A 14,878-nucleotide genomic window follows, 5' to 3' on the forward strand; every position below is an offset into this window, starting at 1 on the left:
TTCATTTAAGATATAAGAACAGCTAGCAAGAGGCCTGCCATAGACCATACAGTCTGTAAATACTGTAAGCCTCTGTGTGTTTACTTGGGACCAAGCGGCTGCGGGAAACGGGTGGGAGAAATTCGTCCAGACTGCTGAGCAATGCGGGACCGGAGAAACCTTCCAGCTGCGTTTTACGGCACAAGGTCGCACTGACTTGCAATCCCAACAATGATACTGAATTTTATTTGTTCTTCCCCCGCATCCTTGCCAGCACAATGGGATTCTCTATTCAATCATGAAATACTGTCATCTGCAATACCATGTACAGGCTGGAGGACACGTCAGAGGAAACATGTCAGGTACACAATCCAGACACAGCACTGTCTCACCGATGCAGAAAAATCATTGAAGTACCTCACTGACGACCTCACAGTTGTTACCAGAGACTGGCGGGAGTAGTAATAAATTCTGGTGTTCTACCCAACAGCGGGGTGAAATTTACTAATGTGAGAGAGGACTGCAGAAGCAGTCACCATAGGGGCTGGAGAGATGGCTCAGTGGTTAAGAGCACTGACTGCTCTTCCAAAGGTCATGAGTTCAATTCCCAGCAACCACATGGTGGCTCATAACCACCTGTAATGAGATCTGGTGCCCTCTTCTGGCCTGCAGGGACACATGCAGGCAGAATGCTGTATACATAATAAATAAAATCCTTAAAAAAAAAAAAAGTAGTCACCATAATTAAGCTGAGAGTGATACATGGTATGTAACTGCCCTGAGTTGATCACTACTGGATATACACACGAATCAAAACACCACAGTAGTCGGGAGGCAGTGGTGCACGCCCAATCCCAGCACTCGGGAGGCAGAGCCAGGCGGATCTCTGTGAGTTCGAGGCCAGCCTGGTCTACAGAGCGAGATCCAGGACAGGCACCAAAACTACACAGAGAAACCCTGTCTCAAAAAAAACAGGAAAAAAAAAACCCACAAAAACAAAAACAGAGATCATCTTTCAGCCCTTTAAGAAGGAACAGAAGGCACACTGTCCAGGTCACAGGCCTGGATGCTTTTCTTTCTTCCCCATTATCATCCAGTTACTTGGCAGACACATCGCTGCTGGGATTGCTTTAGCTCTAGTTCCACTTGGCTTCTATGTGAACGCGGACGTGGTCACACTCAGACAGGAGGGAGGTAGAAGACAGTACGCGTTAGCACTCCAGCACACTGCACAGACAAGCACAAACCGAGTTTTCTCTAACTCATGAGTGACACGGAAGTTTTGCTTTCTGTGAATTTTTTCCCCCCAAGACAAGGTTTCTCTGTGTAGTTTTGGTGCCTGTCCTGGACCTTGCTCTGTAGACCAGGCTGACCTCGAACTCACAGGGATCCGCCTGGCTCTGCCTCCTGAGTGCTGGGATTAAAGGCGTGTGCCACCGCCGCCCAGCAACTTTTTCTTCAATAGAAGCAAACTTTCTCACCTGGGGATGGTGGGGCCAGCACCACTTTAACTGAATGATGCTGTTATGCAAATATCTGTCTACCTTTTTTAAGTATTTTATTTGAGGTGCTGGGAACCTGGAACATAAAAGCTATGGCACGTGGGTTAACATTTCCAGCTCTAGCATTCTGAGTGCTGTTTTAGGAGATGTCTTGCTGTTGGCTCTTTACATCACCGGGCTAATTAGCTTTCTGGAGTGTACAGGATAAGTCAACGCGGAGTCAGCATCTGAATGACTGAAACCAACTAAGGAAAGGAGATTTTATGTGAGGGCATTTGCAGACTTTCTCACTAAAATCACCTGATTGTTATTCAAACTTGCTTAACTATGGCGACCACAACCTTTAATCTAGAATCAAGTAGGCAAGACAAGGGCTGGCTTAGGACTTTGTGGGCTTCCAGTAAGTTGTTCTCTTTCAGTGGAGCTGTGTTTTGTTAAGGCTTTGAAGCCTTAAAGACACAGTTCAGTGACAGGGCTGGACTAGTACACATGAAACTCTCGCTTGGGTTTGATGCCCGGCACTGACAAAATACATAATAAATACCACCACTACCACCACCACCCAAAAACCTATCCCTGAAAAATAAGGATTCAAATTTTTCAGAGCTCCATGCAGTGATGCTTTATCAATGAGTGTCCCAGCACAGGGAAACCGAGTTCACAAGCAGAGAGGTGTTCTGTGATTATGGCATCGACATTAAAAGGAAAACCAGACTCTCAGGTGCTGCTGAGAATACCTTAAGTCCACGACAGAGCTGGGACCTCTCAAAACCTCAGTGGTCTTGGGAAACACAGTGCAGGTCACACTAGTTCCTGAGCCTAGGGTGACCCCAGGGAATTCACCAATAATTACTGGAATTCACCAGTTATTTTGAGTTCTCTTGACCGTCCAAGGTAGATTATTCCAAAAGGACTCTAGCACATCACATCTCAGCTCCTATTTAAAAAGACGAATGGGAATTTCTGACAATACTGGAAATTACATTCCTCATTACCATGCCAACGTATAACAAAGAAGATTGGAGAGATGAGAGGGTGCTGAAGAGTCTCTTGGATTCCATACTGTACTGTGGGTTTGACATCGTACGTCCTTGAAAATGAAGGGTGACTTGTGGGTCCAAGAGTGGAGAAGGTTTTTGGTTGGTAAGTAACCAACAAAGGGGGAGGAACATTAAATTTACAAGTGCCTACAATTTAACACAATTATCTGAACACTTGGAAACATGAAATACTAGGTAAGTGTAGATGCCACGCCTCCCGGAAAGCAGCAGTGAACTGATCTCACGAGGCATTTGAATTTTCCTGGCTTTCCTCCGGTCCAAAGTCTTCAGAATGAGCATTTCCATCTTCCACAGTCTGTAGCTGAGAATGTTTGGTTACTTTGTACTTGTATCAACTGTGTCTAATGCTCTTCAGTTTTTCTACATCTCTCTATTAACCCTCTAACAAAAGCCTCAGATATTAAAGCATTTCAACTGATTCACTGCAAAGCTGTGACTAGATTCCAAAGGTGACAAGCAGTCCAATTCACGACACACCTATGAGCACATGAACTATTTTGTACACTTTATTTAAAAACAAATAATACACTTAGAGCCACCAAAACTGGATATCATTATTAGCTTATCCATACCCTGAATTTACAAAAGGAACTTCTTGCACCACAAAAATTAGCATTTGGATTTACATTAATTGATATTATAACTAAAATTTAAGACACCTGAATATCAAACAATCTGGCCTAGGGCTCACCAGTTGAGGGTTTGGATGTGGAGAGAAAGGGTTATTTAGGATTCTGAACTGATGATGCCCTGAGGTTCACTCCAGTAAACTGACATTGGTAAGACGTAAAATAAATGATAGAGTTTTAGTATTACAAAGCAGTGGTTCTTCCTAAAAACAGGCATTGGATCATACAGCTGGTGGGGGCAGGGGAGAGAGATAGCGGATACTCCTTAATCTGGAATGGGGGGAAAAAGTGTGTGAAGGGGGCTGTATTAGTTTTCTCAAGAGGCCAACACAAGCCAATGAAGGGAAAGCAGGAAGAGTGGGATATGGCAGACCAAAGACTCCCCAAATCTGTATTGCCAACTCAGCAGCTCTCCACAAGACACTTCAAACCCCAGTCTCTGAGACCCTTTCAGAAAGAGCTAACGTACAACGGGAAAAATCATTCTACATTAACAAGGCACTCACTGGTTCACAGCCTGGTAAAAACCCAGGCAGACATTGAAGTTAATTTAAATTAACACCAACTTTCTAATTTGCACCAGAGGGGTGATGAGCATGTGGTCCCAGTTAAATGAAATCTAAAGCTTGACTAGCCAAGATCCAGAAAAAATCCTCAGCACCACTTCAGAAACATTGTTAGAATAAATAGCGGATCTAAAGATCTCTTTTAGTCTAACATAAAGCTCTTCAAAATTAAACACCTAACAACTGATGTACGGGTTCTGTTAAATACTTGGTCAATATGGAGTCCCTTCCACTGACATGGGGACCTAGCTGCATGCTTGATACGGGCAATTACAAAGCCTTCAGTGGCAAATGCAAAATTGATTCAAATCATTGACCTGCTAAACAGAGATATATTCATTTTCTGACCTTCCACTAACATGGACTTTAGGAAACGATACATTACATAGACATACACACGCACACGCACACACACGCACACACACTCCATCAGATACTACTTTTATACAACCAGAGTCCCAGTGTCACTCAGTACTTCAATATAAACAGACAAGTAACACAGTCATGGAGGCAACTTCTAAGCCAGTAAAGTGAATAATTACATACCTAAGAGTATGAAAATAACTTTCAAAAAATAAAGTAAGCCAAATAGAATCATACTTTTTTTTTTTTTACAGGTTAACTTTTTATTGTTGTTTTTGAGACAAGGGCTCATGTAGCCCAGGCTGGCCTTGAACTCCCTATATGGCTGAGGATAATCTTGAACTTGTGATCCTCTTGCCTCCACCTCTCAGGTGCTGGGGTTACAAGAGTGTGCCACGATGCCTGGAGCTTCAGGTAAATACAGCAACAACTTGATTCTTGGTTAAAAATATTACACATAACAACCAGGGTCCAACTCTCTCCACTCACTAAGAACACTGGTGGTGTTTTAAGTAATCCTTGAGGAAAACAAACAAACAAACAAACAAGCAAAAAACCTAAAGTTAATCCTAAATGTTTCAGTCTGCTTTGTGATGATACATCTGAGATGACAAAGCCTGAGAGAAGCACCAACACAGACTGTCAAATGGCATCAGCCGTCCTTTCTAAGGTCACAGAGATCTGTTCTACTTCAAATGGACACAGACTGTCGAATGGCATCAGCCGACCTTTCTAACGTCATAGGGATCCGTCCTACTTCAAATGGCGGCAGTGACAATGAGGTAGATATGAGAGGCCATTTAAATTCTTCTAGACTATTCTTAGGTGGAAGTTTAATTAGTTCAAGTGTTTCATCTAAAAATGATTTTTACTAGTTCAATCCTCATCATATAAGAATTTCATGACATACTCTTGTGAACAGGGAAAATATATGGAGTACTAAAAAAAAGCAAGCTTTAAATAATTATACCATCAATGAGAATCCCATCATTCTGGGGAACCAATAATTTGTTACTGAAGTTGATTTTAATTAAAAATCAGCTATTTATTCTTTACTGAATTTTCTAGGGATTCACATTCGAAACTCTTGGAAAGCATATAAGGTGCTCCAAAGAGCATAAAGATTGTGCATGAAATGTCCCCTGAAGTCCTAGAAGTTGAGCAGATACATTAAAAGACATTGACTGTCACAAATAAGGATCTTCACAGATTGGCAAACACACACACACACACACACACACACACACACACACACACACACACACACACACACACACTTCTCATGCTCTCTCTTCCCCCTCCCACCCCGACACAGATTCAATCCTCACCCTCGCTATAAGGCTGCATTTGTAGTTTTTAAAGGCACCTCACACTTTCTAGCTATTGCCTTCTCGATGACACATTTTGTCAAAAAGCTTGAATGTTCAATGGAAATAGTTCAGTACTGAGAATGGAATTTTTTCAATTCACATTTGAATAGCCAGGTTTTCTTACATTCAGATTTTAATAAACTAGAATGACAGTCTTTAAAACAAGCATGCTAGCCTATGATGAATATAGTATGTACAGTAATTTAAACACAGAACTATATATTATACTGTAAAAGCAAACAGCACAACACTCGTCATAGTCAACAACTTCGGAGTATACCACCTCCAAATGAGAACACAAACAGTAAAATGCACCCATGGTTTAGATATATATATATATAGTCTATATATTATATATATCCCTATAATATATATAATATATATTTATAAAATATACATACATTTTAGACATCTTTCAAATAAAGAATCATTATCTCCAAAAGAAATTTATAGCAAGAATACTGAAGGAATGGAAGTCAGATAAACAAATAATTTCTCACAAAGTTCATTATCAGTGATACAGTTCAATTTTCCCCTTTTAGTTACAACTAAATGATTACAAAAGCTAAATACTTTGCATAACTAATTATCTGTTTAATGGCAAAAATTGATAAATTTGTTCAATAGAAAAATACTGAAAGGTCATTCTATCACTTATTTGTCTATAGTTTGAGTAGCAAATGAGCTCATGACAGCTGTGTTTTGAGAAGGGTACTGTAAGCTCCCAGAAACGTATCCATAGCACATGAAAATAAGGCAGGGACCTAACCCACCTGCTGATTTTCATACTATTCCAAAACAGTTCACCCAGAATATTTACAATGTGGTAAATATTTATGACAGCATTTCAATGATTTTGAATCTTGAAATTGTTCATTTTGTGAATTTTCATTAGGATGGGGAAAGTCAGAGAAATGTCCATGCTACCATCTGGCTGGAAGACAGCTTTGGCTCATGTCCAGGCTGATAGCAAACAGGGCTAGTTTAGAAGAATCTCTTTCTATGTACAGTCTCCAATGGCACAAAGCACACTTCCTAAACACTTTCAACAGTTCTGTCACTTGTATTACACTCCGCCTAGCTCAGGATTATTTCCCACAGAATCAATGAGGCACAGAACCAACAGGGCAGCCTCTCCTGGTTTCCAGACTATTGTGACAAGAGGAAGACACACACTGGAGACTTTGGGAAGTCATTAAAGCAGGGACTGTGGTCAGAAATCCACTACTTCTAATGGAAATCTTCTAATAGCCTAAAAATGTCCAGTTAGAAAATCCTTTTGCTCATTTTACGAAGGATGGAAAAATTTACCCATCAGTGTAAAATTCTGTATCTGCATGGAAACATAAGCATTTAACTCAATTCACTTGTGCATATCAATTGATCTCTTAGGTCTGTTTGTTAACCAAAGCACAAAGATAAAATGTAATTGTATTAAAATACTACAGCATGTCTATAGAACAACCAGGGAAATTTAGCATGGGTCTTATAATGTTAATGAAAATTTGCCTGCACACTGCAGAATTCTAAAGGCAGATGAGCAGAAATTTTTAAAATGTCAATTATTACCCATATCACCACGAGAATGCTACTTCAAAGAATAGATCACCAGAAACGCCATGGCTGTGGCAATGGAATCATTATCGTGGGTTATAATATTTATGGGTATACTATTTTTATGGCATATACATTTTGGTGAAAAGGTGGACATTAATTTCTTTTGAACATTTATATTGGTCTCTGTGTGAAGGGCATGAAGAGTCCTGACAGTTACAGGTAGGAGGTCTGCAGGGCAGGGCACTAGGTTAGTTGGTAGCATTCTGAGACTCCCAAAAGCTGACCACACATGGGTCACAGATAAATGTGAAACCTGCCATTTTCAGGCCTGGTTTTATCTGGACACAGTACTGATTCATCGTTGTTGACATGTGTGTCCCTGTGAAACAATGGGGTGGGGAGAGAGAACCTCACAGGCATCACTGTCTCCCGTCTCGGTCTCTGGGAAGTCCTTAGCGACACCAGGAGAGGACTTCCGGGGTGCACTGCTTCATTAAGCAGGGACGTGAAAGCAGCTGCCTGAGGTGACCACTCGCTTTGGACTATACAACATGGGAATTATGATTTTAACTGTTTATGGTAGGTGTCAGAAACCATGAATGTGAAAGGCAGGGAAGAAACATCGAGGATTATCTGAACCAATTATATGGGTGTTGGGAAATGGGTAATAAACAGCTTTCTCCCTTTTCAGTCATTAGGAAGTAAATTTCATCAATATGAAATAATCACTCTAATGCTATAAATACCACACAAATGAGGCGAATTTTTAAACAAATTATTATAGAGATATTCCCTGTTCGCCCTTAAAAATAAACAGAATCTCAAACCTGGAGAAGTTAAAAACCTTTAGTAAAAGCAGGCTCTGTTAACTCATGTTCATAATGGATGTTTGACAGCTAAACTTTAGAATGGTACCACATCTACTTTCAAAGTTGTAATGCAATATAGAGATCTGTTTGCAAACTAAGTATTGGTTTAGCATTTCTGAGTAATATACTTAACATGGTATTGCGTCTTTTCCTGCTGCTAGGTGAAGTGCTCTGCCATGCTTCGTGAGAGCAGCAGGAAGGATAGCTCTGTTCGGAACTCATCTGAACACTGTCTGGTCATTCTCCATCACGGGTTAGCAGAGCAGATACAGGCTAGGTTGACTACCTAATATGTTGAGCAGACGTCTCAGGGTAGAGTGTGTCTAAGTTCCCTCCACTCATTCCCAGCCATCCAACTCTAGTGATCCATTACAGCATGCCCTGTTTATCAGGAAGGGAGACGCTAAACCTGTTTTCGCTCAGGCCTGCCTAGCGAACGAGAACAACTTCAGAAATAAAAGTGCCTCTTTAGGGGGAAATTTGAAAGTTTTCAGGCTCACAGATTCAGCTGAGCTTGCAGCAACCTGAACAAACCTTAATTTTAGAAAACAGTCCGCAGATTGCAAAACTATACTTTAACAAATGTTCTCTGTGCTCCTTCAGCCGAACAAGAGGGCAGGGTGAGCTGATTCCTGCCCTGGTCTTCTGTGTCTCTGTTGTGCAGTTGACTTTTAATAAAGAGCTAGAAGGTGAAGCTGATGCGTCACATCATACAAAGACCTTGGCCAGTGCATCGGCTCCAGCACTGGCTATATAGCATTTGGAAGGGTGGAATGCTACATCGTGGATTGATTCTTCAAATTTTTTCCGATGAGCTGTGAACTCTTGGATACATGTCTTACTTTCTAAATTCCATAAGCGTATTGAACAGTCATGACCTATTCCAAAAGAAAAGAGATTGAGAGGAACAATTGTATCAACATGAGGATGGACAAGGACAGGTAAGGGACCCACAGCGAATGTACTTACTTCCAGACATCAAGTACAGGCCGTTTGGATCAACCGCTAAACTTGTAACAGCTTCTAGGTGGGCGACCATCGAGTGGATCAGTTTGCCTTTGGAGAAAGACATTGTTATCTTTACTGACGGCTCTCTTCAGTTTGATCATATGCCAACCTCCGTGCTACACTAGTGTCCCTAGACATCACTGTGCACTTCTCGGATCAACTTTTTCCACCAGTTCAAATAACCTATCTCCCCTTCTTGCCTCTGGTCATGTTAATAATAAAAAATAAAAACAGCTTCAGTTTCAGATGAGACTGTCTTTTAAGTCACAATAAGTTCAGTGAGTTTTACAAGTTCACTAATTACTAGTTAGACATCACTAAATTACATGGGCTTATAAGGACAGACAGTTCAAATTCAAAGACACAAAGGAAAAGAAAGAAAACATGGCCAGAGTTTTGGTGGAAACAATATACAGAAAGGAATTTGAAAAATTAAAGTGCTAGCAACTAAGCATGACCACAAGTGACCATACTGAAAGGGCAGATAGCCCGAGAAACATGGCTGCTCGCACAAAGTCCTTCCCCCCCACTTCAGCCCTGTGCACTTCCTCAGACTGGTGAAAGGCAGCCCGCTGAAAACCAGGAACACCCCATCCCCAATCCAGTCAGGTCTCAAATTTTAGTACAACAAGAAAAGACCGGCCTGTGGAAAAACACACAAAACAAATGACCTGAGGGTTTTCATACACAACGCTGAATCAAGCTATTTAATATTGAACAACAGAATGCAGCTTTTGCAATTTGAAACAACACAACGACCAGCCTCTGCTTCCAGCATGTTTCTATTAATACTCCTCATGGATTGCAACAGATCATTTTTATTGGTACTTAGGTTTGTGGGCTTAGAATATGCTATCTGCTTACTGTTAAACAAAATAAAAAGGTCATTCCATATTGTATAATATAGCCGTAGCAGATTCGAATGAAATGAAGAGAAGTGAGTGGAGAAAGTGTTTCAGTGCTTATTCCTGACTACAAAGTGCCATCAGACACCATAATTAGCTTACTTTTAGTAAGTGGCTGGTTTTGCTTCAGCACGGCTCGGTCCTTAGTAAGCTCTTACCTGTGTTGTTGTCATAGAATTTGATGTGCCTATCCTCGTGAGCAGTGATGCTGATCGGGAGAGTGGGATGGCTGATGACTCTGTTGATTTGGCAGGAAGAATTGGCTGCTAAAAAGGAAAATTAAAAAATCAATACAAATTAGTCAAAGTAATTTTTTTTTCACAGAAAGGAGATATGAATACCCAAACAGACAGGGAAAAATAAACAATGCGACTTTAGTCTGGCTGTGGTTCAGTTATTCTCCCATGATTTCCCAGCCTCAGTGTTATAAAATGAGAGCTGCCTAGGCTAAACCACACTGGCACATCGACAGGTGATTAAAAGTCGTCACAAGTTCCTTTCCCCCCGCCTGCCACTCAAGGATGCTGCCATCTAAGACTTGGCCTAGAGACACTGAGGACATCCAAGTCTACACTTTTGTGATGTTTGCTACCTTAACAGAGTCCTATCAGCTGCGCGTGGTGACCCACACCTTTAATCCCAGCACTGGGGAGGCAGAGCCAGGTGGATCTCTGTGAGTTCAAGATCGGCCTGCCTCATCTACATAGTGAGTTTCAGGCCAGCCAGAGATTCACAGTGAGAGCCTGTCTCAAAACAAAAACAAACACCACCGATATACACATAATCTTCCAAGTTAGACCTCAGGTCCTTCCAACATGGAGCTCTTTCCATGCAGCTGTGATCTAAAGATAAACACGAAAGGAGGCTTCGGTCGTCCTGGCTCCTCTTTGCACCATAACAGAAAAGACCATCATCTTACTGTCCACCAGATTTTGAGTTTTTAAGGAGCATACTAATAATTGTTGTATACTATTTAAGAGTTTTCGAAGAGATTAATTACTATATTCAGTTTGTTATTGCAATATACAACAGAAAATGTCACATGGCTATGTGGAATAAGTTCTTTGGGTGCAGTTTTTCTGTTGTTTGTTTTGGTTTGGTTGCTTAGACCGTGCTGAAGCTTAAAACAAGAAAAGTTTTTTTTTAAAGTAAGTGTGTTCTCAGGTTTGGGCAATAGAACATTTTATAATTTAAGCATTCTTCATTGTGACTCAGGCAGCTATACTTTTGATTAAGTTTAAAAATGAATAAAGAGACTTTTAAAAAGTAGTATACATACTTGAATCTAGATTGGATTCTAAAGTGAGAATTCGCTGTTGTGTTTCCATATTAAAGATGCTCGTATATCCTTTGCTGAATGATGCTACCATATGGCTCGGGTCACTGCTCACTAGGTCCACCGAGGCAGGGATTCCCAGTTCTGAGTGTCAGAAATATTCAAAGAGAATGACAGTTAAAAGGTCTACTTGAGAAAGTACTCAAAAATGCAAAACAAACAAACAAACAAACAAACAAAAAAAGTATGATTCTCTTAAGTAAATCAGGCTTAACACTGGAATAAGTTATTTTATAACCATTCAGGGCAGGGTATTTCTTTTGTAACTTTTAGCCTTAGTCTATTTTACTATCCTTACCTGTTGAATGTTTTCTACCCATTATTCTGCTAATCCACTCATAGAATCCCAACTTATTTAGAAAGAAAATAAGAGTGAGGTAATCCAGACTCAGAAGGACAAACCTGGTATGTACTCACTCATAAGTGGATTCTAGATATAAAGCAAAGGACAATCAGACTGCAACCCACAGATCCAGGGGGGCTACCTAGCAGGGGGGACCCTAGGATGACTGTGGCTTATAATAAATTTTGGTTTTGCCCAATCACTGGGCAAGCCTCAGTGAAACATTTCACTATTAGGATAAGAATTTGTACCGTATCAAGCTGATGAAAGGATATACTGGCTATACTTTCAGGAGGGGAGGCTAAAATCTTTTTAGAGTATGGATTAGCTTATAGAAAAATGTCTGCAGTAAATCACAGTGAATAGGAAGATAAATAGGATTCTCACTTACACAACTTAAGTAAAACATAGCTCCCTGAACAGATAAAGATAGGTTTCTTCTGTATCCCAGAATCTAATCAATATTTATATGTATAATTCAGCTATTATTTGGTTTAAAAGAGCTTATTGGAAAATGTTATCATATTGACTATTTTCTACACAGAAAATATTTTCCAGTTTCAAATAACTCTGGACTTTTGAATTACAACCTGTTTTTATGTTCAAGCTATCTGTGTATTATTTCCCCTGAAGTTGTACGTGTTTTTACATTAAAAAAAAAAACAAACGGACAAATACTATAGAATTGTATTACATGAAATACATAGAATATACAAATTCACAAAGACAGAAAGATTAGACGTTATCTCAAGATGGGGGAGAAAGGAATATAGAGCAATGATTTCCTAAATACAGAATTTCTGTTCTGTGTCATGGAAAAACCCCACAGACAGACAGTAGTATCAGGACATAATATCATGAATGTAATAAATCAATACAATTAATGTAATTAATGAATATCATAGTTATTGAATAAATACTGCAAATATAATCAACGAATACCACAAATGTAATTAATATCATGAGTGTAATTAATGAATATCATGAGTGTAATTAACATCTTGAATGTAATTCATGCCAAAAAAAGAAAATGAAAACGAGCTTCCACTTCCATTTCAGGTACAGAGTGAGACAGTGGGAACTCCATCCTGAAGCACAGAAAACAGTAACAAATCCACCTAGGGCTGGAGTGCAGCTCGGGAACACCACACTTGCCTGCGTGGCATTAAGTCTTCAAAGTCTAAGTGCACGCTATGACCTTGCTGAAGAATAAAGGTGTTCTGTGGTCTGGAGCATAACTCAAAGGTAGAGTATCTGTCTAGCGTGCAAATCACCGGACAAAAAAAGTAGGACAGGGACTAAACCCGGAACTCATTTGTACCAAAGGCAGAATGAGTAAAGCCACTGTGGTAGCACACTCCCCATATCCCAGTACTCGGAAGTAGAGGCCCAAGGACTGTGAATTTGAGGACAGCCTGGACAACAAATTCAAGGTGAACCTGGGCTACACAGCAATGCAGTGCCACAAGAAAACAAACAAACAGAATGTTGAATATAAAAATAAAATTATCTGCTTCATTTGGTTCAACACCTAACTAAAGCAAGGTAATAATTCAAAATGGTAGAGCAGAAGATCTAGGAACAGCCAGCAAGTGAAAAGTAAGGAACAGTGGCCAAGAATTCAACACCGAAGCAGAAGTGGCCACTACCACGTGCCCACAGGAAGGCCAGAATGGAGAAGAAAGACGCATCAGGTGAGTGAGGACGCAGAGCAGACGGCCCTCCTCACACATGCTGTAGCCCGGGCTATAGAGTGCCACAAGCACTACGGGACAAAGCTGGTTATTTCATGTAAGGTACTTAACAAAACACCCATCCTAAAACCCAGAAATTCTACTGAAAGGTCTTTACTACCCATGATGAAAACTTATGAATGTCCATGATAAATTATTCCTAAAAGCCCCACACTGGACCAACCTGAGTAAATACCAAGAGGTAAATGAATAAATCATGGAAATTATGAATGTTTATAACAACTTCACTCCTAACAGCCTCGGTGTCTCTCAGGAGACACAGGAATAGACAAACTGTAGCTTAATGTAATGCTCTTACGTAATAAAGGGAATAAACTGACACTGAACTGCACCAACATTACCGTAGGTGAAAAGCCAGACACCAAGATTACATGCGAAACCGTTACTTTATCACAGTTCAGAATACACAAAACTAATGATGAAAGTCATCTCCACAACAGCTCCCACTGGCTGGGAATATGTGGCGGGATTGCCTAAAGTCACAGAGCAGCTGAGGGACGGGAAGAAATGGTCCAGCTCCAGACCTATACCAGCTCCAGGATGGCATTTGTTCACCAGCTGCATCAGGACATCCCTAACATCTGTAATCTTCACTGAAAATAAATTAGGTCTCAGTTTTTAAAATTTAAACCCCATTTTCTTTCTCATCAAATGCTGTTTTTAAGAATTATACATACATCGAAATGTCAAACGATAATGTTGCTATGTTAAAAAACAAACTTAGAAATGTATATAGTCATTGATTCGTTCGCCTTTTCAGAGTAGGATACTTTATAGACGATCTGGAAAGGTTTAATTTTAGGGACTGTACCTTGGTTATCATTGAACACACTCAGTGCCGGAGCGACCTCCGTCGTACTCCATAAGCGGAGAGTGCCATCTGCTGAGCAGGACAACAGCCGCTGGTGTGCGGCACTGTAGGCCAGCCCCCACACTGCATCTGTGTGGCCCAACAGAGGGCCTCTCAGAACAGAAGGATCTGTGTAAAACAAGAAAGTGCAAAACCAGGAAGAAAAACCGTGAAGGCATTTAGGTTCCACCGCAGAACATAAACCAGAGCACCCGAAAACAGTATAATACAATCTTCCTAGTTTCATCAGCCTTCTGAAATGCTGTTGCAATTACGAATAGTTTTGGAACTATACAAACAGAGTTTGAAAATTCTAAATCAGAATTAAGAAGCACAAGTTTGCTTTCTTAAAAAAGCTCTATTTTAATGTTTATTCTATGTTTACTTTAGTTTGGTAGTGAAATTAAAATGGGGGAGGGAGGACAGACAGACAGCCTGGGTTTATTCTGGAACTCTACCAGGCTGATTTAAACCCACAATTCTCTTCTTCTCCCACCAAGTTCAGGGATCACAGACCTATACCACTAAACCTAGCCAGAAGGCCATTCTTTAACCTTTGAGGCCCTTTATAATAAATATTTTGAAGGCATGGACTGTAAAACTAATTAGCTTCTTCTATTTCCTTCCAATAACTGAGCAAGGGAATAATGCCCGCATTCAGAGTCATTTGTCAAAAACAGTACTGAAATATGACTACAGATGACTTGTAATGTTTCCAGTAAGGGACAGATGTCTAACATGAAGATAGCAAGCATCAACCAAAATTATTTCTGTCCAGGAGGACTG

The 14,878-nt window shown here is 40.3% G+C and overlaps 1 protein-coding gene across 2 annotated transcripts in view; it reads right to left on the bottom strand.

Moving 5' to 3' along the window:
- Nucleotides 1-6,040: 6,040 nt before the first annotated feature.
- Nucleotides 6,041-14,878, bottom strand: part of Strn (striatin) — an 84,133-nt gene continuing 75,295 nt past the window's right edge. For both annotated transcript variants that reach the window (XM_016003429.3, XM_006984844.4), the window contains 5 exons: nucleotides 14,054-14,221; nucleotides 11,089-11,229; nucleotides 9,968-10,075; nucleotides 8,866-8,952; nucleotides 6,041-8,774 (listed from right to left, as the gene is read on the bottom strand). In XM_016003429.3, the coding sequence (XP_015858915.1) occupies nucleotides 8,605-8,774; nucleotides 8,866-8,952; nucleotides 9,968-10,075; nucleotides 11,089-11,229; nucleotides 14,054-14,221 (674 nt within the window). In that variant the 3' untranslated portion in view covers nucleotides 6,041-8,604. The remainder of the gene's footprint in view (nucleotides 8,775-8,865; nucleotides 8,953-9,967; nucleotides 10,076-11,088; nucleotides 11,230-14,053; nucleotides 14,222-14,878) is intronic.

This window comes from Peromyscus maniculatus, chromosome 22, assembly GCF_049852395.1.
Source record: "Peromyscus maniculatus bairdii isolate BWxNUB_F1_BW_parent chromosome 22, HU_Pman_BW_mat_3.1, whole genome shotgun sequence".
NCBI lineage: Eukaryota > Metazoa > Chordata > Mammalia > Rodentia > Cricetidae > Peromyscus > Peromyscus maniculatus.